General features: G+C 34.8%; 1 protein-coding gene across 1 annotated transcript in view; it reads left to right on the top strand.

The window, feature by feature from the left end:
• Positions 1–25,632, top strand: part of DYNC2H1 (dynein cytoplasmic 2 heavy chain 1) — a 364,114-nt gene that overhangs the window by 247,709 nt on the left and 90,773 nt on the right. The window contains exon 82 of the mRNA XM_029208148.1: positions 1,297–1,401. Within this exon, the coding sequence (XP_029063981.1) occupies positions 1,297–1,401 (105 nt within the window). The remainder of the gene's footprint in view (positions 1–1,296; positions 1,402–25,632) is intronic.

Here is a 25,632-nt window from a genome sequence, read left to right as displayed (position 1 = left end):
TGCTTCCACTGCAGGGGGCATGGGTTTGATCCCTGGTCGGTATACTAAGATCCCGCATGCTGTGAGGCACATGAAGATCTGAAATGGGAGATTTTTTTTAAATGGGAGACTATTTTCCATCTAAAAAAAAAGAAAAATTTAAAAATAGAAAAAAAACATTATAAGATGATTTATGAGAGTCAATGTTTAGCTTTCTATTTAATTGAGTTAGATAGAAGCAGGAAGCCAGAAGTTTCCCAGGAGATGAGAAACACACACACATATGCATGGATATATACAAGCATACACTCACACATACATACATATATATTTATGCATATCTACATTGTGATTGAAAACCTTAAGGAAGTTTACTGAGATATAGGAGAGGAAATACTTCAAAGAACAGCATGTCTTTCCAAACTTTGACATACTTCCTGTAGTTAAACTCTAGGAAGCCCAGGACCTGTGTCTTGGAAATACTGCAGAGGCAGCTGCGGAGGATGAGAAAGGATGATGGGGGTAGGGGCAGAAGATGAATCTCCTTCACCAAAAACAATTTCTCCTACTTCAGCAAGAACAGTTTAGATGAATATATTCACAACACCTGCCTTAAAATAACTCGTCTCCTCATGAAAACAAACAAAACAATTCCCATCTTTCAGCCAAACTGAATAAATCCTCTTGATCTACACTTAGTTTCCCGTCTAGAATCTGAAGTGAAAACTGTTCAGATGAGTGCTTGGCAAATCAAGCCTTTGCAGTGCTTACAGTAATTCTTGGGATGAAATGATAGGATTTTCGATACATTTCATCACACCTCACCAGCAAAGACTAACTGTGGAATTGCTTTATAATAAAGCAATTTACAAAGCAGTTCTTGTATATCAGACTGTGTGAGTATAGGTTTCTGGGAGTTTTATAAGTTTAAGAGAAAAGATTGTTGGAATATTTATCTCATTATAAACAGAGCTACACTCTGCAGATTAGTCTTTGGTAGGTTACAGGAAAAGTAACTACACATAGTAGGCATAGTTACTCAACTATGTTTGTTTTAATCAGTTCCCCTCTGAATGTGAGAAGTATAGGATAAGAAAGTATAGTATCAAATAATTTAAGTATGAAAAAGTAATGGCAAAGAATATTTCCATTAGATTACTGAGTTAATGCTATACAGACTGAAAGTGAGATTTACCTAGACAATGTAACATGAATAATTAATCATTTAATACTTCACAATATTCTGGTTCTTTCTAATTTCGGTGGTTGTAAGTTTAATCTTTATTGAAAAACTGTTTTTTAATTATTTGTGTTTAGGACTATCGTGCCGTCATTGAAAAACTTCCAGAGGATGACAAACCTAGTTTCTTTGGTCTACCTGCCAATATTGCTCGTTCATCTCAGCGTATGATCAGTTCTCAGGTAACCTAAAAAAAGATACATGTTTTAGAAAAAATGTTGCTACTGAGCCTAAAAGAAACATTACATTTTATTTAATACTACAGATCCACATGCTTTTATTTAATTCTTTAATTTTATTTAATACAATAGATTCCAGTCTTACCTTAAATAAATTTTAAATGAGCTAAATAGTTCTATCTTAATACATTTGTTAAAATTAGTAAAATAACACTGAACACTATCAATTTTATCCAGAATATATTGGTTTTACTCCTGTGGTTTATCTTATTAAGGGTACTTTAAATTTAATTTATGCAATTGAATATGTCACTAAATTTGATATTTTCATAACAAATATCAGATATAGAGATATAATTTGCATAAAAGATAAATATTTAATATTTCATATGATATTACTCATGACTGAATGTTGTAAAACATTGAGGGAAATACGGATTTTTTAATTATTGAGATATAGAAAAACATTAGCCATGAACACTGTATATTCTAGCTTCTATTGAGACCAAATAATTAAGAGCTAACATTTATTGACCTTTAACTGTGTGCCTGAAAGTGTTTTAAATACCTTATACTCAGAAACTTTAGTCTTTATAAACTCTATGAGGTAAGATCTATTACTTTTCCCTCTCAGTACCTGAGGAAACTGAAATGGAGAGAGTTAAGTTATTTACCCAAGATCACAGAGCCAGTAAAAGGCAGAACCAGTATTTAAATTGTCTGTCTGAGTAAAGACATGGCCTCTGCACCATGTGCTACAACTGCTCCTCAGGCATAAATGTACTGCTAAGTACGTGCACCAAATTGTGAACTGTTACATAAGGTTCGTTGTGGGTCAGTGTATGGAAGATTCTTATTGCTCTTAAAAGTTTACTTTTGAAAAAAAAAAAAAGTTTACTTTTGGTAATTTACAGGCATCCTAGCTAGATTACTTTACCTTATTTAGCTGTACTGTTTTGTACTTTTTGCTATTTTAGCCAACATTTATAAAATTGGTAATGTTTTCTCTCTTATTATTCACTAAATTTTTTCTCTCCTATTATTCACTAAACTGTTCATTGTGGAATTTTAATGTTCATTCTCACATCTTTGTAAAAGAGATGTTTGAGTATATAAATATATGCCCATTTGCATAATGTGTAAATAAGTATAAATGTTTCCTGGAACAAATAAGATCTTAACAACCTCTTTGTCTATGCTAGCTGAAGACGCTAATTCCTTTTCCCTTTCTCATGCAAAGTGTTAAGTCAGATACTCCCATGAAGGAATGAAACTCCTACGTGTCCCTTAGCTTCATAACGTATATGATTACACTCTGTTCTTTTCCTTCCATGCTTTTTGTTGACCTGAGATAGTTATTTTTCAATAACCCCATCAATAACATATAAGAATCGCATATGTACCTTTGTGTGTACTTGTTTGTGTTGTATACGTGTTTGTGTATAATTTTACAACAATGCTTAAGCAAAAGAGGTTAAAACAATTAAAAGTTCATTAAAAGAATAAAAAGTTATTTCATAGAATTCAAGAAGAGTACTTACTGTGGGAATCTTATCAAAAGAAATTCAAGAGTCTGTCTTGAAAGTCCTGTTATTAACATGGCTTTCAAAACTTCTAATGTCAGTATCATTCAGCTTCTGAAAGAATCTCCTTTAGCCCAGCTTGGATCAAATGTCTATTGAAGGGAAAAGAGTAACCTAGGATAGATATGGCCTTAGAGACTTCTGGGAAGGATATAAGACAAGAAATACAGAATACTGAGCATCTTCATCTTATGGAGAGGCCCACCAACCACCTATATGTGTACCTTCTTTTGCTCCTGGGCCATGTATGGCTGCCATTGATAAGAGCCCAGACTGAGAGGACCGTCATGGCGCTAAATCATAGCCTTAGTTTCCCACAAATCTTCTATTACATTTTAGTCACATAGGTACAGGGCTTGCATGCTATGCTAACGTGAAGCTCATCAGTCTAAGTGGAATTCCAGGGATCAGGGGTTTCATAGCAAACTAGGCAGACAAACATTTTACATTTGTCTTACCTCTGTAGTTTCTAGGAAAGTAGTACTGTAGGAAGACAGACTCCAATCTCATTTTCCCAGATAGTCCTGAGACAACCCAGGCTTTATTTTTACTTTTTACTTTTTCTAGTTAGTATACCAAAGAATTCTCTAAAAGTTATTTTACTATGATCTAATCTCTGCTATTTTTTTCTTGCCTTAGTATTTAAATTTTTATAAATATTTATTAGATGAAAAGAGGGTAACATGTTCTTCCTTAAAGGTTTTTGGTGATACATACTCTCTTAATATTTATATTTTAAATGTCAGTCTATTTTGCTGTTAATTTACTTAACTGTTTAACAGTTCTTTATTTTAATTTTTATACTTAAACAGCTTTCAGAGTGCATCAGTTACTGCAACATTTCTTTTTCATAATTATAAATTATGAAATTTAATTATAAATTTAATTAATATATTTAATATATTAAATTATATATTAATTTATTTTTATTTATTTATTTAATTTATATATTAATATTTAAATATAAAAATTTAATATAATTATAAATTATAATTATAAATTATATATATAAACTGATAAAATTTCTATATTTAGAGCTTTTCACTCCAAGTCACATTTGGAGCCACACTTAGAATGCTTGGCCTTCTTTGAAAGTGAATGTTCAGATATGAAGCAGTCTGAATGACACTGAGTAGATTTCAAAAAAATATTATTGATCATATACAAGTTCAGGGATGTGGAACTGATGTTGAAGCAGGTATTTGATGATTTGGCATTTTAAAATTAATTGAGTGCATCCATACTAGGCAGATACCACAAGTGGTGTTTACTGCAGTGTTAATGATACTTATGTTCAGTGCTGTGAGTCAGCTTTTTGTTTGTTTGCTGATTTATCACATTATGTATTTATAGTACAGTATTATTGTTTATATTCATTATACTGTGCATTAGATCTTTATGGCTTATTACTGCTTATTTTAAGTTTGTACCCTTAAACACAATCACTCTTATCTCTGCCACCCCCATCCCCTGGTAAACATCATTTTACTCTCTGTTTTTTACATGTTTAACTTTTTAGATTCAATACTTGACTTTCTTTGATTTATCTCACATAGCATAATGTGCTTAAGGTCCATCTATGTTGTCACAAATGTAAGGATATCCTCCTTTCTCGTGGCTAAATAATATTCCATAGTGTATATATTCTACATCTTTTTTATCCATTCTTCATTAATGGTCACTTGGGTTGTTTTCATATCTTGGCTATTGGGAATAATGCAGCAATCATCATGGGAGTGCTTATATCTTGTTGAAATCCTGTTTTCATTTCCTTTGGGTGTATACCTAGAAGTGGAATTTCTAGGTCATATTATAGATCTATTTTTAATTTTTTGAGGAAATTCCATACTGTTTTCTGTAGCGGCTGCACCAATTCACACTCCCACCAACAGTGCATGAAGGTTCCCCTTTCTCGACATCCTTGCCAACACTTGTTATTTTTTGTCTTTTGATGATAGCCATTATGACAGGTATGAGGTGATACCTCATTGTGGTTTGCATTTGCATTTCTCTGATGTTTACTGATGTTTAGCATCTTTTCACATATCTATTGGCCATTTTGATGTACTCTTCAGAGAAATGTCTCTTTTGTTCTTCTGCCCATTTTTTAATTGGATTTTTTTTGTGATTAAGTTGACTGACTCTTTATATATTTTGGATGTTAACCCCTTATCTGGTTAGATAGCCTCATCCACCAGAGGGCAGACAGCAGAAGCAAGAAGAACTACAATCCTGCAGCCTGTGGAACAAAAACCACATTCACAGAAAGATAGATAAGAAGAAAAGGCAGAGGGCTATGTACCAGATGAAGGAGCAAGATAAAACCCTAGAAAAACAACTAAGTGAAGTGGAGATAGGCAAACTTCCAGGTAAAGATTTCAGAATAATGAGGCTAAAGATGATCTAGGGTCTCGGAAAAAGTATGCAGGCAAAGATCGAGACAATGCAAGAAATGTTTAACAAAGACCTAGAAGAATTAAAGAAAAACAAACAGATATGAACAATACAATAACTGAAATGAAAAATACACTAGAAGAAATCAATAGCAGAATAACTGAGGCAGAAGAACGGATAAGTGACCGGGAAGACAGAATGGTGGAATTCACTGCTGCAGAACAGAATAAAGAAAAAAGAATGGAAAGAAACGAAGACAGCCTAAGAGACCTCTGGGACAACATTAAATGCAACAACATTTGCATTATAGGGGCCATGGAAGGAGAAGGGAGATAGAAAGGAGCCAAGAAAATATTTGAAGAGATTATACTCAAAAACTTACCTAACATGGGAAAGGAATAGCCACCTAAGTCCTGGAAGTGAAGAGAGTCCCATACAGGATAAACGCAAGGAGAAACATGCCAAGACACATACTAATCAAATTGGCAAAAATTACAGGCAAAGAAAAATTATTGAAACAGCAAGGGAAAAATGACAAATAACATACAAGGAAACTCCCATAAGGTTAACAGCTGATTTCTCAGCAGAAACTCTACAAGCCAGAAGGGAGTGACATGGCATATTTAAAGTGATGAAAGGGAAGAACCTACAACCAACATTACTCTACCTGGCAAGGATCTCATTCAGATTCGATGGAGAAATCAAAAGCTTTACAGACAAGCAAAAGCTAAGAGAATTCAGTACCACCAAACCAGCTCTACAACAAATGCTAAAGGAACTTCTCTAAGTGGGAAACACAAGAGAAGAAAAGGACCTATAAAAACAAACCCAATACAATTAAGAAAATGGTAATAGGAACATGCATATCAATAATTACCTTAAACGTGAATGGATCAAATGCTCCAACCAAAAGACACAGGCTTGCTGAATGGATACAAAAACAAGACCCATATATATACTGTCTACAAGAGTCCCACTTCAGACCTAGGGACACATACAGACTGAAAGTGAGGGGATGGAAAAAGATATTCCTTGCAAATGGAAATCAAAAGAAAGCTGGAGTAGCAATACTCATATCAGATAAAATAGACTTTAGAATAAAGAATGTTACAAGAGACAAGGAAGGACATTACATAATGATCAAGGGATCAATCCAAGAAGAAGATATAACAATTATAAATATATATGCACCCAACATAGGAGCACCTCAATACATAAGGCAACTGCTAACAGCTATAAAAGAGGAAATTGACAGTAACACAATAATAGTGGGGGACTTTAACACCTCACTTACACCAATGGACAGATCATGCAAACAGAAAATTAATAAGGAAACACAAGCTTTAAATGACACAAGAGACCAGATAGATTCAATTGATATTTATAGAAATTCCATCCAAAAACAGAAGATTACACTTTCTTCTCAAGTGCACATGGAACATTCTCCAGGATAGATCACATCTTGGGTCACAAATCAATCCTCAGTAAATTTAAGAAAATTGAAATCATGTCAAGCATCTTTTCTGACCACAATGCTATGAGATTAGAAATCACAGGGAAAAAAACGTAAAAAACACAAAAACACGGAGGCTAAACAATACGTTACTAAATTACCAAGAAATCACTGAAGAAATCAAAGAGGAAATGAAAAAATACCTAGAGACAAATGCCAATGAAAACACAATGATCCAAAACCTATGGGATGCAGCAAAAGCAGTTCTAAGAGGGAAGATTATAGCAATACAATCCTACCTCAAGAAACAACACACATCTCAAATAAACAATCTAATGTTACACCTAAAGGAACTAGAGAAAGAAGGACAAACAAAACCCAAAGTTAGTAGAAGGAAGGCAGTCATAGAGATCACAGCAGAAATAAATGAAATGGAAACAAAGAAAACAATAGCAAAAAGATCAATAAAACTAAAAACTGGTTCTTTGAGAAGATAAATAAAATTGATATACCATTAGCCAGACTCGTCAAGAAAAAGAGGGAGAAGACCCAAATCAATAAAATTAGAAATGAAAAAGGAGAAGTTACAAGAGACACCGAAGAAATACAAAGCATCCTAAGAGACTAATACAAGCAACTCTATGCCCCGAAATGGACAACATGGAGGAAATGGACAAATGCTTAGAAAGGTATAACATTCCAAGACTGAACCAGGGGAAAATAGAAAATATGAACAGACCAATCACAAGTAATGAAATTGAAACTGTGATTGAAAATCTTACAACAAACAAAAGTCCAGGACCAGGTGGCTTCACAGGTGAATTCTATCAAACATTTAGAGAAGAGCTAACACCCATCCTTCTCAAACTCTTCCAAAATATTGCAGAGGAAGGAACACTCCCAAACTCATTCTATGAGGTGAACATCACCCTGATACCAAAACCAGACAAAGATACTACAAAAAAAGACAATTACAGACCAATATCACTCATGAATATAGATGCAAAAATCCTCAGCAAAATACTAGCAAACAGAATCCAACAACACATTAAAAGGATCATACAGCATGATCACATGGGATTTATCCTAGGGATACAAGGATTCTTCAGAATACACAAGTCAATCAGTGTGATACACCATATTAACAAATTGAAGAATAAAAACCATATGATCATCTCAATAGATGCAGAAAAATCTTTTGACAAAATTCGCCCATTTGTGATAAAAACTCTACAGAAAGTGGGCACAGAGGGAACCTACCTCAACATTATAAAGGCCATATACGACAAACCCACAGCCAACATCATTCTCAATGGTTAAAAAGAAACCATTTCCACTAAGATCAGGAACAAGACAAGGTTGCCCACTCTCACCACTATTATTCAACACTGTTTTGGAAGTTTTAGCCACAGCAATCAGAGAAGAAAAAGAAATAAAAGAAATCCAGATCAGAAAAGAAGAAGTAAACCTGTCACTGTTTGAGGATGCCATGATACTATACATAGAGAATTCTAAATATACTACCAGAAAACTACTACAGCTAATTAATGAATTTGGTAAAGCAGCAGGATACAAAGTTAATGCACAGAAATCTCTTGCATTCCTATACACTAACGATGAAAAATCTGAAAGAGAAATTAAGGAAACACTCCCATTTACCAGTGCAACAAAAAGAATAAAATACCTAGGAATAAACCTAGCTAAGGAGACAAAAGACCTGTATGCAGAAAACTATAAGACACTGATGAAAGAAATCAAAGATGATACCAACAGATGGAGAGATGTACCATGTTCTTGGATTGTAATAATCAATATTGTGAAAGTGACTATACTACCCAAAGCAGTCTACCGATTCAATGCAATCCCTATCAAATTACCAATGGCATTTTTTACAGAACTAGAACAAAAAATCTTAAAATTTGTATGGAGACAGAAAAGACCCCAAATAGCCAAAGTGGTCTTGAGGGAAAAAAATGGAGCTGGAGGAATCAGACTTGTGACTTCAGACTATACTACAAAGCTACAGTAATCAAGAAAATATGGTACTGGCACAAAAACAGAAATATAGATCAGTGGAACAGGATAGAAAGCCCAGAGATAAACCCACACACCTATGGTCAACTAATCTATGGCAAAGGAGGCAAGAATATACAATGGAGAAAAGACAGACTCTTCTATAAGTGGTTCTGGGAAAACTGGACAGCTACATGTAAAAGAATGAAATTAGAACACTCCCTAACACCATACACAAACATAAACTCAAAATGATTTAGAGACCTAAATATAAGACTGGACACGATAAAACTCTTAGAGGAAAACATAGGAAGAACACTCTTTGACATAAATCACAGCAAGATCTTTTTTGATCCAACTCCTAGGGTAATGGAAATAAAAACAAAACTAAACAAAGGAACCTAATGAAACTTAAAAGCTTTTGCACAGCAAAGGAAACTACAAACGAGATGAAAAGACAATCTTCAGAAAGGGAGAAAATATTTGCAAATGAATCAACATACAGAGGATTAATCTCCAAAATATATAAACAGCTCATGCAGCTCAATATTAAAAAAACAAACAGCCCAATCCAAACATGGGCAGAAGATCTAATTAGATAGACATTTCTCCAAAGAAGACATACAGATGGCCAAGAAGCACTTGAAAAGCTGCTCAACATCAGCTTTATTTATTATTAGAGAAACGCAAATCAAAAGTACAATGAGGTATTACCTCACACCAGTTAGAATGCACATAATCAGAAAATCTACAAACAACAAATGCTGGAAATGGTGTGGAAAAAAGGGAACCATCTTGCACTGTTGGTGGGAATGTAAATTGATAGAGCCACTCTGGAGAACAGTATGGAGGTTCCTTATAAAACTAAAAATAAAATTACCATATGACCCAGCAATCCCACTACTGGGCATATACCCAGACAAAACCATAATTCAGAAAGACACATGCACCCCAGTGTTCATTGAAGCACTATTTACAATAGGCAAGACATGGAAGCAACCTAAATGCCCATTGACAGATGAATGGATTAAAAAGATGTGGTACATATATACAGCGGAATATTATTCAGCCATAAAAAGGAATGAAATTGGGTCATTTGTAGAGACGTGGATGGATCTAGAGACTGTCATACAGAGTGAAGTAAGTCAGAACGAGAAAAATGAATTTCGTATATTAACGCATATATGTGGAACCTAGAAAATTGGTACAGATGAACCGATTTGCAGAGCAGAAATTGAGACAGAGATGTAGAGAACAAACGTATGGACACCAAGGGGGGTAAGTGGCGGGGGGTGGGTGGGGGGATGTGATGAATTGGGAGATTGGAATTGACATGTACACGTTAATATGTCTAAAATGGATAAGTAATAAGAACCTGCTGTATAAAAAAATAAAATTCAAAACTTCAAAAAAAAACCCTTATCTGATATATGATTTTCAAAAATTTTCTCCTCTTCTGTAAGTTTTCTTTTCATTTTGCTAATTGTTTGTTTTGCTGTGCAGAAACTTTTGAGTTTGATGTAGTCACATTTGTTGGTTTTTGCTTTTGTTGTTTGTCCTTTTGGTGTCATATTCAAAAAAGCATTGCCAAGGCATTGCTTCTTCCCTGTGTTTTCCTCTAGGAGTTTTATGGTATCAGGTCTCATGTTTAAGCCTTTGATCCATTTTGAGTTAATTTTTGTGAGTGACATGAGATGGGGGCATAATTTCATTGTTCTGCATGTATTTCTCCAGTTTTTCTGGCACCATTTATTGAAGAGCTATTCTTTCCCCATTGGGTATTCTTGGCTCCCTTGTCAAATATTAGTTGACTGTATATAGTGGAATTTAATTCTGGGCTTTCTATTCTGTTCCATTGGTGGCACAAACAGACAAAAAAAGTGTCCGTTTTTGTGCTGGCATAATATTGTTTGGTTCTTTTTTAGAATTTCAGTCTCTTTGGTAAAGTACTCCTTCTGTTTATTAATTTTATTCCTAAAGTCATTGTATTGCCATTTTAGGTTTTCCTGTAGCTCACTGAATTTCTTCATAACAGCTATTTTCTTTAACATCTTTATTGGAGTATAATTGCTTTACAATGGTGTGTTAGTTTCTGCTTTATAACAAAGTGAATCAGTTATACATATACATATGTCCCCATATCTCTTCCCTCTTGCGTCTACCTCCCTCCCACCCTCCCTATCCCACCCCTCTAGGTGGTCACAAAGCACTGAGCTGATCTCCCTGTGCTGTGCGGCTGCTTCCCACTATCTGTTAGCTGTCTATTGTACCTTATAACAGCTAATTTTAATTCTTTATCAGTTAGATTGCAATCTTCCGTTTCTTTGGGTTTGGTTGCTGGAAAATTGCCACTCTCTTTTTGATAGTGTGTTACTGTGATTTTTCAAAGTGTTTGATGAAAAGTGCCTCTGCCATCACATTTGAAGTAGTGAGCATCTGTCTCATTTAGGCAAGACTGTTTACTTTGGTTCTAACAACTCAGTAGGTTGATAATTAGGAGCCTTTTTTTGTTTTCCAGAAGGTGGCGCTATAGCACAAGTTTTTGTTTTTTCTTATTGGAGATGACTCACTGCTGCTAAGGTGGGGAAACAGGAACGTGTAAAAAAACCAAAAACCTGGCCAAAAAATTTTTTAAAGCGTGGCAACAGAGTTGGGGGTGGTGTGTACTTAGCACTAGGGGCATTGGGTGTGCCCGTGGCCCAGGAGGGGGATCTTCACGTTGGAGGGTCTTAGAAGTCCTAGGGCCAGAATCCAGGGGCAGACAGCAGGAAAGGCTTTCCTTCAGATCTCTTTGTCTGCCTACCTCCCTTTTCCTTCTCTGCCCCCTGTCACTGCACTCCCTCCTCAGAGAGAGCAGTGAATCCCTCCTCCTGCAGAATGTGTGGCTAGGCACACCCCCACTCACTGACTTCACTCTCCACCTCCTCTGCCAGAAAGGTTGTACTGTCCTGCTGCTGGACATGCCTCTGTCTCCTCCAGCTCCACAGCCACTACCCTCATTCTGCTGCGTCCACCCACTTTCAGGTGCACATATGTGTAGATCTCTCAGGTGTCCTGGTATGATGTATATAGGTGCTTTTTTCAGTTAGGGATGTCCAATTAGTTGTAAATCAAAAAGGAGAGAAAAAAGGAATGACTCACACTGCCATGATGCTGTCAGTCGCTCCCAATTTTTTTTTTAATCTGTTGCAATATATACACAATAACATGTTTCATCCACATCAGCTATTACACTATCCCTTTTTCCTTCACCTCTTCCACCATCTCATTAATGTTGTATGGGTGCTGTTGCATTAGTCAAAATGTGAATGTCAAAAGGAAGACGCTTTGGGTTTTATTTTTGATGGTGGGGAGGGGAAGATATCAACTTGATGTGTTAATTCGATGGGTAAATGAATAATATTTATTATTTGTAATAATAATAATATTTATTTGAGGTGTCCATGTAATATCTAGTTGAAAATGTCTAGTAGGAATTTTGACTAAATAAACACAGGAGAGAATTCAGGCATACATTTAATTTAAAAAGAGGTTGACAAACAGCAACACATCTGTTAGAGTTGAAGCCATGGGAATGAGAGATTATTAGGGAACATTGATAGAGCAGGAAGAAAGAGTGCCTGAAGGTAGAACTCTGGGAAATACCTACATTTAACATATGTTTAGAGCTGGAAAGATGTTAGCAAGAGTAAACTGCAGTCAGAAAATAAGACAATCAGAAGAATTTTAAAGGAGAGTTCCAAGGTGATGGGAGTGTATGGCAATGGTTTTAAGTGGAGTGGAGGAGTTCTAAGTGCTAAATGTTGATCAGAGTTGAGAATGTCATGGACCTTGACCAGGTTTTCAAGACTTTCTAGAACCTCTTCCTGTAGAAGGTTGGAGGGTGGAAATAAAATTTCAGTGTTTGGGGAGGCAGGGGGTGGGGCAGTGGGTGAAAAAGTGGTGCAAATGAATAGAGGTGATTAATTTAGAACTTCAGCACTGACCAAAACCTATGTCTCAGCCAAAAAACTTAAAAAGAAAAGGCAAAAATGTGGTAATTTAATGTGAATACAAGATTCAGGGAGACATTAATGTTGGAAGAGACTGGAGTATGTTTTTTTCCTGTATTCTGTTACAGGATTGTGAGTTACTTCAGGGTAGAGAACACCTGTTTGCTGATTGTACCCTAGTACTTTCCACTGAGTATTACTATGATTTTAAAGATGTATTTTACATTGAAAGCAACCATAAATATTGTTTCAGTTGATTTGTAAACAAAATGCTTTAAAATATTTCTATTAGCTTTTTGGGTAAATGCATTTCCAAGTTCCTTTGTTTACCTCATTTCTGTTGGAACTGCCCTTGCCACCACTTTTTGCTTGTTTAAATATTTTGTTCAATACCCTGTCCAAAGTTCACCCTCTTCATGAAGTGTTTGTATTGATCCTCTGATATTTTTTACTTTTATATATGCTCAACTATCCAACATTAATTGCCTCCAGTGTACCTTGGTCATAAAATAGGTTTTGGCAATGTAGAGATAAATAAAAATAGTCCCTGTTCTGAAGGAACTCAGTCTAGTGGGGGAAAAAGATTATGAAAAAGTCCCCCTGCAATATAAAGGATAAAATAGAAGCATATATTCTAGTTATTTAAGTACATATCCTGAGAATTTGTATCTCAATGAATGTATGCACTTTTCACTTTTAATTGCTGAAGAAAATTTTTGAATGAATTAGAAGATTTTTTTAGGGGGCTTCCCTGGTGGTGCAGTGGTTAAGAATCCACCTACCAATGCAGGGGACATGGGTTCGAGCCCCTGTCCGGGAAGATCCCACATGCCACAGAGCAACTAAGCCCACACGCCACAACTACTGAGCCTGTGTGCCTAAAGCCTGTGCTCCGCAACAAGAGAAGCCACTGCAGTGAGAAGCCCACACACCACAACGAAGAGTAGCCACTGCTCACCGCAACCAGAGAAAGCCCGCGCACAGCAATGAAGACCCAACACAGCCAAAAATAAACAAACAAATTTTTAAAAAACAAAGATGATATTTTTAAATATTTGCACAAAATTTGTGCAATTAAGCCAGTTTGAGTATATGAGAGCACTTTAAAATTAAGCTAAATGAGGCTCCACTAAAGAAATCTTTAAAGCAGAAATTATACCTCTCTTACAATTTCAGATTTATGAACGTTAGAAATTTTACTTTTTATAGTAAAAAAAAAAAGTTCCAGTTCCTACAGCTTGTTTTGTTAAACAAAAGTTTTTTGTTTGAGAGAATGAAAGCTAAACATAATTAAGTTTAATATTTAAAATCATGTTCTTTAATCAGTTAAGTCCAAAACTGTTATCATTAGTTTGTGTCCTTGTTACCAAGATGAGGCAGTATCTTCTGTAGGGGACATATATTGATTTTTGTCTGCCCAGATATATGAAATAATTAAAATAGCACTCAAGAAATAGTAGGTCTCAGTTTTCTGTTTGGTTCTAATGGAACTGTTAATGACAATGGCATTCTCCTTCATCTCTTTCACATCCCTTCTCCACTTGAACCAAAACTGAGCAGAAAACAGTACTCTTTTCTCCTTGGTGAAGGTGCACCAGCAAAGTCACTCAGATTTCTTCCCTGGATTAATATTCAGATGCTGAGACCAAAAAGGTGCTCTTTTCATTGGATTAGATAAATGGGAATATTAAAAATCTATTCTTGATTGTGGCCATACTTGGAGTGAAAGAAGGAAATAATAAGTTAACCTCAGGGATAGAGAGAGATGAAAAGAGCATTGTTTCTACTCTTACAACAACAGAAGAGGCCAAACCAAGTACATGACTTTTCTTGAACCTATCAGAGAGATGAATTAGCGGAACAACTAACTGAAATCTAAGGAGAGACAGGTGCCTGCAGGTGGTTACAAGACACAAGCGTTTGTCCACCTGGAGCAGATGCAGCCAGGCACTGGTAGGGATTAAGCCTAATGAATTGGTCAAGGCCAAGTTCAGGCTGCTAGAAAATGAAGATCACAGATATAGGATGAGTTCTCACCCTCTTAAAGCCATTTTCCCCATGGACCCCCAACTGGTGAGAGTACTTAGAAAACTTCCTTTGTGGTGGTGGCCTGAGGGAAGGGAATCATGTCAGTTTGGGAGGAGGAGAGGCATGAAACTCTGTCCCTATCTGCTTTATGGAGCAAAAGCCTTAATCTGTGGGGAGAGACAAAGAAACAAAAGAACAAGGATAAAAACCACTGTTGCCCTTAGGGTACTGAAGAAAACTTGATACAGCTAGGAGAAAGTAATAGAAAAAAAAAAACTCTCTACTCCTCTGTTAGGGGAAGGAATCTATGCCTGAATTACACAGTTTGGAGGAGCAGAAGCAATGAGAAGGCCACAATCTTGAGACCCGTGGGTGCAGTATCTACCTAAGACTGAAGCCTAATCAGAACAACAAGAATGCTGCCATCTCTTCTTCTCCACCATCAAGTAATAAGTAGCAGTGATTACACTGCTAGAAGGGTTATAATCAAGTGCAGACAGATCATCTCTGAGACATATTAGCAAACAGAAGAAATCCACTGTACCTGTGGGAAGGGGCAGGAATCTTTGCCAGGCCCAGAACTACAGCTGGGGCAGGGGAAGGGACCCTGAGAAGCCCACTTCTCTAAGACCCAGGGATACAGCGTCTACCTAAAACTGATTCTTAATTAGAACACCAGAGTGGGCTAGCAAACACTGAGTAATAAGTAACAAGCAAATACGGTAAAATGTTAATTGTAAAATCTAAGTGTTGAGTATATGGGTCTTCACTGTATAATTTTTTCAAGTTTTCTGTATATTTGAAAATTTCAAAATAAAATGTTGGAAAAAAATAAGTAGCACGTTTACTTATACTTATTACTTATAGTAATTACTATACTATTACTTACTGCTAAGAGCCACAAGAGATAGACCCTTTGAGGTGCAGAAAAAAGAGAAGACCTAAACATGAGGGTGGAGGAGACATGGATAAAAACCCACTGCCAAACCAGGCCCAACCTAAATAAAAGGTATCTGCAGAAGAATTTGAAACCTGTGATGTACTAAGGGTAACTCTAGCAACAACTACCCTCAAATCCAGCCCAAACCCTGACTTAATTAACACAGACCCCACACTAAAGGCCTAACAGAAGGAAAGAAATGCCCATTTCCAAGCATTAACACTACCTTAGTCTCTACCATTCACACAAGATGGTCAGCTCTTAACAAAACACTATAGTGCATATGAAAGAGCAAGAAAAGATAACACACTCTCTTAAAAGTTTTGTCTCTTGAGAGACAAAATAATAGAACTAGACTTAGATATGACACAGATGTTGGAGCTAACAGGCAATTTAAAATAATTACGATTTTTATGTTAAAGACTCTGGTGGAAAAGGTAAACAATATGCAAGATCAGATGGTTAATTTCAGCTGTGATATAGAAACTATAAAAATGAATAACAGTGCTAGAAATAAAGTGTATAGTAACAGAGATGAAGAATATCTTTGACAAGCTAATCAGTAGACTTGAAACAGCCAAGGAGAGAATCACTGAAACTGAAGATAAATCAATAGAAGTTCCCCAGACTGAAACAGAGGAGAAGAAAAGAGTGAAAAAAAAAAAAATAGAACAAAGCATCCAATATTGTGGAACAATATCAAACAGTGTAACAATTATGTACTTGGGATCCACAAATCCATGAAGTTCAAAGAACACCATGCTGGATAAATCCCCATCCCACTCACACCAAGAAAAAACAAACCCACCTAGGCATAAAATATTTAAACTGTTGAAAACAAAAGACTAAAACACTGAAGGCAGCCAGAGGGGGAGAAAAGACATACTACATACAAAGGAAAAAAGTAAGGATTAGAGCTGCCTTCTCCTCAGAAGCCATTCAACTCGGAAGAAAATGGAATGGTAACTTTAAAGTGCTGAATGAAAAAAATTTCAACCCTGAATTCCATGCCTAGCAAAATATCTTTCAAAAATAAAGAAATAAAGTCTTTCTTAGACAAATAAAACCAGAATTTATTGCCAGCAGATTTACTCTACAAGATTGTTAAAAGAAGTTTTTTAGGCATAAGAGCTGTGTTACCAGACAATATTGAATCTACACTAACAAATGAAGAGCTCTGGAAATGAAATAAAGTGAGTTAAACTAAATTTTTATTTTAATTTCTTTGAAAGATAACTAACTGCCTAAAGCAAAAAATAGCTGCAATCTCTTGTGTATTTATAGTGTATGTAAAAATAAAATGAACAACAATAGCACAAAAATTAGGAGGAAGGAATTTGGAGTATACAGTTTAAGGTCCTTATAGAACATGTGGCACATTATAATAATATTTGAAGGCTGACTGATTAATTAAAGATGTAGGGTATAAACCATAGGGCAACCACTATTTTTTTAACAAGTTATAAATAATAAGTTAGTGTGGAGATAAATTGAAATAATAAAAATTCTCAATTGAGGATTAAAATTGGGTATTAGCATATTTTATGACCTTCGAGAAAAGAATATTTTTATCCAGAGTTCAAGTAATGTGTTGTATAGAATCAATTGAATGTATCATACTGTAGGGGAGGAAAAAAATCTTTTCTTTTCTCTTCTAGATTCTCAGCTGGGGCTTTATGAGAAAATACAGTTAACAAGAGAAAAGCATACAAATTTATTTGTTTTACATGCCATGGGAGCCTTCATAAGGAAATGAAGGCCCAAAGAAGCTGTTAATCTTGAGTGTTTTTATGGCAGGTCTGATGAAGCTTTATCCTATCACATTTTCCCACACTTTTCCACTCTTCATCAGACCTACCATAATGCTCAGCATCAGATAATGCTCAATGAGAATGGATGGCATGAATTTGTAGTGAAATGTCTTATCCCTACTTTCTTTCTTCAGTATCTAATTGTTTTCTAGTTGGTGGTGACATCTAGTTTTTGTCTAGTACTTAATGGATGTTAAAGATTTTTTTTGTCTTTTTAGATCACTAGCTTTAATTTTATATTTAGACAATTTTAGTGTTCATGTGAATTATCCTGCTACTGAGATTTATTAAAATTTCATCCCCCAAAATATTAGTATTGCCCATCTTTATTATTAATATTAGCCATTCTAATGAATGTAAAATGATATTTCATTATGGTTTTAATTTATATTTTTCTGATTGGTAATATTGAGCAACTTTTAATATGCTTATTGGTCATTTGTATATCTTTTTGTGAAGTGTCTGATCAAATCTTTTGCACATTTAAAAAAATTCAGTTATTGGTTGTCTTACTATTGAGTTGTAAGTGTTCTTTATTGTTTCCCCCATTGAATTACTTTGTCTCCTTTGTAAAAAATTAGTTGACCACATATACTGTGGTCTGTTCAATTGATCTGTATGTCTACTGGTATGTTAAAACAACATGTCTTGATTATTGTGATTTTCTAGTGAGTCTTTAAATCAGATAATCTTAAAGTTCTTTACGTTTTTTCTTCTTTTTCAGTATATTTTGGCTATTTTAGGACCTTCCATATAAATTTTAGAATCAGTTTGTCAATTTCCATACATGAAAAAATCTTACTGGAATTTTGATTGGGATTACATTGAAACTAGAGATCAATTGGGGGAGAATTGAAATATTATCAATATTGGGTTTACTGAACTATGCATAGAGAATCAATGTTTAGGTCTTTTAGAATATATTTCTGTGATTTTTTAAATTTACTTATCTTTTCTGATGTGATTTTAAATGATATTGTTATTCTGTAACCTTTCTAAATTAAATTGCTCATTTTAATAACCTTTTTTGTAGCTTCCTGAGTTTTTCTATGAAAACAATTATCTTGTCTACAAATAAGGATAGTTTTACTTCCTCCTTTCCAATCTGTATGTAATTTTTTTTTCTTGCCTTTTAAGTGTGACAAGTTTCTCCAGTAAATACTGAATAGGAAGAATAGACTTTGCCTTGTCCATATCTTAGAGGAAAAGCATTCTGACCATTAGATATGATGTTAGTTGAGGGTTTTTCATAGATATCCTTTATCAGATTGAGAAAGTTTCGTTCTGATCTTACTTGTTAAGTAATTTTATGATCATTTTGGTATTCTAAATGACATAAAACCTGCATATCAGATTCTTTTTTATAAACTGGTCAAAACAGTGTCACATTTCTCACTTGACTATAAGCTCAGAATTAAAAATAAAAATTAAAAAAAAAACAGCTGCTAAGGAATTACACTAGTAGAAAGACTTTAGAAATAATCTATTCAAAACTTTATTTAGAGAGGTACTGAGTTCCTGCTGTCATACACTGGTAAGCAGTATGCCCATAACTGTAATTTAGGTTTCTCGATTTATGAAATTCCCCCCATAGGGGAGAGTTCTGCTTCCAAGAATTCAGTTCTTTAGGAATTTTTTTTTTCCCTCAAATTACTATCTTAAACCTAGGAACTCCTACATTTGCTAATTGCCAGTTTTGTTCTTCCATTTAAAACCAAAAAAAAAGTATTTTCTTTGCTCTGAGTTTGTGATTTGATTCCATGGCTATATGGGGGAAAAAAAGTCATTATTGAATCTGATATTTAAGACTTCCACTTCAACAATTTCAACCTGTGATTTATGGAATTAATAAACTCAGGGAAATGGTAAAGTGCAATTCTTAAAATAGTCTTCAGCAAAACCACTCCCTCAATTTCTTGAGAAATCAATGAATCTCTAGAGCAATCTGAGATAATTATATGAAACTTTGATGCAAATAATTCTAACTTTTGTGCATCTAGTCAATACCCTGCATGATTCAGAAACAAACGTCTTAAAAGTCATTTGAATCCACGTTACACATACACTTAAATCTTTCTATGGAGATTTTAGGTATGGTCAAATAAGGGTTGGCTTCTGGAAAAAGACTTCCTTATTTTAGGTCAGCCCAACTCTATCCAGGAAATAAGATCTAACAACAAGATGGACATTTTCATATTCTATAGATGGTAATAGCAATAGTTATTTTCCTACAGTCACTTCCCACCTAACTCAGAGTTAAAACATTCATTGCAAAGGTCTCCCAGCACCTACATGCTCAGGCCTTCTACTCCCTCTTTGCCTTGTTTTCTAATCCTCTTTTCTTGTCTTTTTGTCTTCTAATCCTCTTGTCTTCAGGTCCTCTGTTCCTTGCTTACTCTGGGGAAGCCATACTTGCCACACTTGTCTTGAGCTTCTGCCTAAGAGCCTTCGCATTTTCTGTTTACTTTGCCTGGAGTATTCATCCCCTAGATATCTGCATGCCTTACCTTTTAACTACCTTCAGATCTCTAAATATTAACTTATCAAACATGCCTTCCTTGACCACTTATATAAAATAGCAACTTCCCTCAACACTTAGTATTACTTATTCCCCTTAACCTGCTTTTCTTCTTAAGACTTAATGTACTATAGGACTTATGATTCTATAGGACTTGTACATTTCTCTAATTTTGAATTTTTTACTACTTTTCAAAATGCAATCTTTGATACCTATAAAAGACCATATATGTAACATTATATATATATATACATGTATATATATATATATAAAACATTAAGAGCATGATGATGTAATGAAACCTGTGAGCCAATAACAACCCAAGAACTAGGATGTTACCAGAAACTTGTATCAACTTAAATGATTCTCTTCTATCCTATGCCCCTGCCTTTCTGCTAAAGGAGCAGACTGTTTTGTTTATAACTTTTTTGTAGTTTTATACTTTTTAACAGTTGTGTTACATACATGTACTTACACACACATACACAGCCATGCCTAAAAATACATTGTTTCATTTTTTGAACTTCAGTGTATTGCGTGTGCTGTTCTAGGACTTATTTCATTCCACATTATTTTTCTAAGATTTATTCGTGTTGCTGGTTTAGCTGTAGTTTCACTAATTCTTATTGCTGTATAGTATTTCATCATGTAAATATAACACAATTTGGGGTTTTTTGGCTATCACAAATATTGTTACTGTAAACATTTGTGTGCTTGTCTCCCGGAATGCCTGTGCAAGAGTTTCTCTAGGGTATATACCTAGGAATAGAATTGTGTCAAACTGTTTTCAGTGACTGTACTAATTTACTCTCTCACCAGAAGTATGTAATATCTACATCCTTTTATTCTCACCAGTACTTGGTATTTTGGGATGTCTTCATAATTACCAACCTAGTGGATTAAAATAATATCTCATTGTGGTATTAATTTGTACTTTTGATTACTAGGTAGGTTGACCATCCTTTCATATCTTTATGGGTCATTCCTTCTTTTTTCAATTGGAGGGACAACAATGAGAGATGTGATTGAAACGCAGTGAAGGAGAGGCAGAATGGTGGGATATGAGGCCAGGAGGTAGGAGGGGTAGAGGTTCACTAGATAAAGCTGAGCCTCGTCAGTGAGCTGGTAATTACTAAATCAGTCTGGGGGCATATGGCTTATAGAGAATTGACAATGGGACAAAGACTTGAAGCAGAGAGGCAAGTTAGAAAACAATTGCAGTAGGCTAATGTATTGCTCAAAAATGGTAGCAGGTTTGTGGGAGTAGTTGTTATTGATCATATTCCTTATCAGCTTTAATTTTTCTGTAAACAAGAAATTGTATAAGAGTAACATTTATTTTTCTATAAAAGCTACATATTCACTTATTTTTTCCTAAAAACCATTCTTTGAAGTTCTAGAACTTTATTTTTTTCATAGACTCAATAGCAATTTCATAGCAAAATTCTTAAAATGTGTTATATTTATTCTTAAAATGTAGTGATGGCTTTTTTATTGCCAAAGATTTGAGGATTAATTGTTAGCGTAATAATTTTAGCAACATTGCATTGAATGGTTTTTATGAACTCAGCAGCTGTGGTTACTCAGACTCAACAGCTGCAGTTATCCTGACTCAAATGGTTTTGCATCAGTTATTAGAGAAGTCACAAGTTCCTGGTAAATTCATTTTTTGAAATCAGGAAGCTTAAGATCCTCTTTTCTCTCAGATATCCTTCTATCTGAATATATTAACTCACATTTCAGGAACACATTATTTACAACTTTGCCAATGGCACCATCAGCAAAAAGAGGTAATATAGATGTACTTTTATACACCGTGTATAACCTTCTGGCTTCTAACTGTAAGCAAATCTGAATTTGAATACTTGTCACATTTTGAGTTGTATGACCATTTAAGACAAAAGCAAGGGGATTGGAAGACTTTATCAGTCTGCTTAATTTTGTAGCATATACAAAAATGATTTTATATTTATTACTTTTGAATGAAAGGGAATACTAAGTTCACTAATATTGTAAACTTGATTTTTTACTTCTATCATTGATCATTTAGTTAAAAAACAAAAATATCTCTTAGTTTGAAAAAATAGCAATTAAAGGGAAAGAATTAAACATTATCTTTCCTTTGTGAATTATATTTCATGGTAATGAAAGAAAAGTTGATGAAAGAAAGCTTTTCTTTATTGAATAATTCTAGATAATAAATATAAAAGGAATGAAGAATTTGAAAAATCACCATTTTACAAACCTTGATAATTGATCCAGAAAATTATTATCAAAGGTGGAAACCATTAGATGGAAGATTGATGGGGAAGTTTGCAAGAGAGGGATCAGGTGTTACCACTTGTACCCAGTAATCAATCTTTGTATCACAAAGAGAAAGTATTCAGACACTGTGTGCCTCCTGATGTGAGGCAATATGAAGTACACTTTCCAAAAGTATTCTTTCAGCAAAGTGAACCTGAACCTAATCAAGCCTTTAGAAATCATTTCCAGTAATAGGAAACAGAGGGGGTAAAGGAACAAATTAAACTACACCACTCGATCCAGAATGTGGGACGTTCTACAAGATAATGGACTCAGTTTTTTCAACAGGTTAATGGCATGCAAAGAGGAAGGGCAGAGAAACTGCTCTACATTAAAGAGACTTAAAATAACAACTGCATACCCTTTCTGTGGATACTGATTCAAACAATCCAGTTTAAACAAATTTTGAGACCAATCGGAAATTTAAATATGGACTGTGTATTATATAACACCAATGAATTTTTATTAATGTTGTTAGGTGAAATAATAGTATTGTAGTTATGTCCATTTCTTTTTGGGATACGTACTAAGTACATAAGAGTTAAATAACATGATCTGGGATTTGTTTTAAAACACTTAAGGAATAATAACAAAATAAAAGAAAATAAATTAGAGATGATGGAAGCAAGTTCAGGAAAATCTTGACCATAGTTGAATCTGTATGGGTATCTTTGTGTATCTTTAAAAATGTTCTTAAGAAAATCAACTTTTATATATCTTTGAAAATGTTCACAGTAAAATTAATTTTACAGAATTAAAATAAATGTGATGGATATTTATATATCTTCTTGACCTTGTCACCCAATAAATGTAGACAGCTTTTGTACTTACCTCCAAAAAATTCCTGGAGGGAAGTAGCAGGCCACTCCATGGTAGATGTTGGAAAAAACAGATACTTACTTTCTGAACCCCTTCACAGTTAGAGCACAGGCATGACAGGCACCAGCACCAGCCTATGAACAGAGATCTAGTGAATCAAGGATGTGGATTCCTTCCCTCTCTTGGGAGGCAGCGGCACTCGAGGCAAGTTCTAATTCCTGGGTAGCATCCAGAGCCAAAGCCAGTGATGAGAGTGAGAAAAGTCACAGCCTCTATGTTTACCAGGAAAATCAGCTTTTCCTTACTTATTCTGACCACAGTAACCAGTGTTTTTACTGGCCCTAACACCCACTTTTCTACTTTCCTGGTGTTTCTGTGAACTACAAAGCATTGTTTTAATAATTATCATGGTGGTTAATTGAATAAACTGCACATATTTTTATTTTTTTATTGTTATAAATTTATTTATTTATTTTTGGCTGTGTTGGGTCTTCGTTGCTGCGCGTGGGCTTTCCTCTAGTTGGGGCGAGTGGGGGCTACTCTTCATTGCAGTGTGCGGACTTCTCATTGCAGTGACTTCTCTTGTTGAGCATGGGCTCTAGGCGTGCGGGCGTCAGTAGTTGTGGTGCACAGGCTCAGTAGTTGTGGCTCGCAGGTTCTAGAGTGCAGGCTCAGTAGTTGTGGCGCACTTGCTCTGCAGCAAGTGGGATCTTAGTTGCTTAGTTGCTCCACGGCATGTGGGATCTTCCCGGACCAAGGATCGAACCTGTGTCCCCTGAATTGGCAGGCGGATTCTTAACCACTGCACCACCAGGGAAGTCCTAACTGCACATATTTAGAGTGTATGGTTTGACATATGATACACCTGTGAGAACATCACCACATCAAGATAGTAAACATCTCCATCACCCCCAAAAGTTTTCCCTAGCACTTCATAGTCCCTTCCTCCTCTCTCCCCTCCCCTATCCCAGGCAACTCTGATTTCTTTTTTGTCAGTGTACATTATTTTGCATTTTCTAGAGTTTTATGTAAAAGGGTTATACAATTAAGTGAGCTTTTCTGTCTGGCTTCTTTCTCATTCAACATTATTGTTATCTCAGAAAGAGAAAAATATTGTATATTAACACATATATGTAGAATCTAAAATAGTGGTATAGATAGTCTTATTTGCAAAGCAGAGACAGAGACACAGAAGTAGAGAACAAATGTACGGAAGCCAAGGGGGAAGCGGGGTGGGATGAATTTGGAGATGGGGATTGACATATATACACTATTGATACTATGTATAAAATAGATAACCAATGAGAACATTCTGTAAAGCACAGGGAACTCTACTCAATGCTCTGCGGTGACCTAAATGGGAAGCAAATCCAGAAAAGAGGGTATATTTGTATACGTATAGCTGATTCACTTTGCTATACAGCAGAAACTAACACAACATTGTAAAGCAACTATACTCCAAAACATTTTTTTATAAAGATTCACCTGTGTGATCTTATCAGGAGCCTGGGGTTTTTTTTGTTTTTTTGCTGATTAGTAGTCCATTGTATGGATGTAGTACAATGTGCTTATTCATTCACTCATTGAAAGACATCCATATTGTTTCCAATTTGAGGCTACAAAGATTAAGTTACTATGAACATTTGAACATTTTATGTTTTTGTATGAGCACATGCTTTTATATTTCTTGGACAAATACTTAGGAGTGAATGGCTGGATCATATGACAGGTACAGGTTTAATTTTTAATTAACTGCCAAACTGTTTTTAAATGTGTTATTTAATAAATTTTTAAAAATAAATATATGTAAGTGTTAGGAGACATGAGGTCTTATATATCTGTATGTATGGGTATATATATAATATAATGTGTATTCTGTGTGTGTCTAATAAATAACAAAGTATAATTTTACTCTCAGGAAGTGGTATTATTAGAACCACTAATTATACAAAAAATTATGATTCAACAAAACATCATGATAGTACCTCTTCAAGGCAGAGATGAATCCAAACATTTCATATAATTTAATGATTAATTCCAGGTTTGAGTTATTTAGTATTACCCAGAGTTATATATAAAACATCAATATATATGATTTTATAATGAAGTGTTCAGCCTATCGCTCCAAATAATATATACCTCAGTATTTGAAAACTGGTATATTCACTGGTCTTAATAAAATTTAAACATCATTTGATGAGAAATTCATTCTTAATATGCTTGTTAAAATTGTACAAACTAGGAGTTCTCCTGAGATTTATTTTCAGGCTTTTAATATCATACTGCCTAGAAAAAAATGATGATGTGAATTCTTAACATGGTACAGTGCCTGCACATTTTTGCTTTTGATCTTGAGTGAAATCTTATCTCTCCAATCAC

Source organism: Monodon monoceros, unplaced genomic scaffold (genome assembly GCF_005190385.1).
Source record: "Monodon monoceros isolate NGI ecotype Baffin Bay Population unplaced genomic scaffold, NGI_Narwhal_1 Super_Scaffold_7, whole genome shotgun sequence".
NCBI classification, from domain to species: domain Eukaryota; kingdom Metazoa; phylum Chordata; class Mammalia; order Artiodactyla; family Monodontidae; genus Monodon; species Monodon monoceros.
Note: the sequence above shows the minus strand (reverse complement) of the source record. Positions and strands in the feature narration are given on the sequence as shown.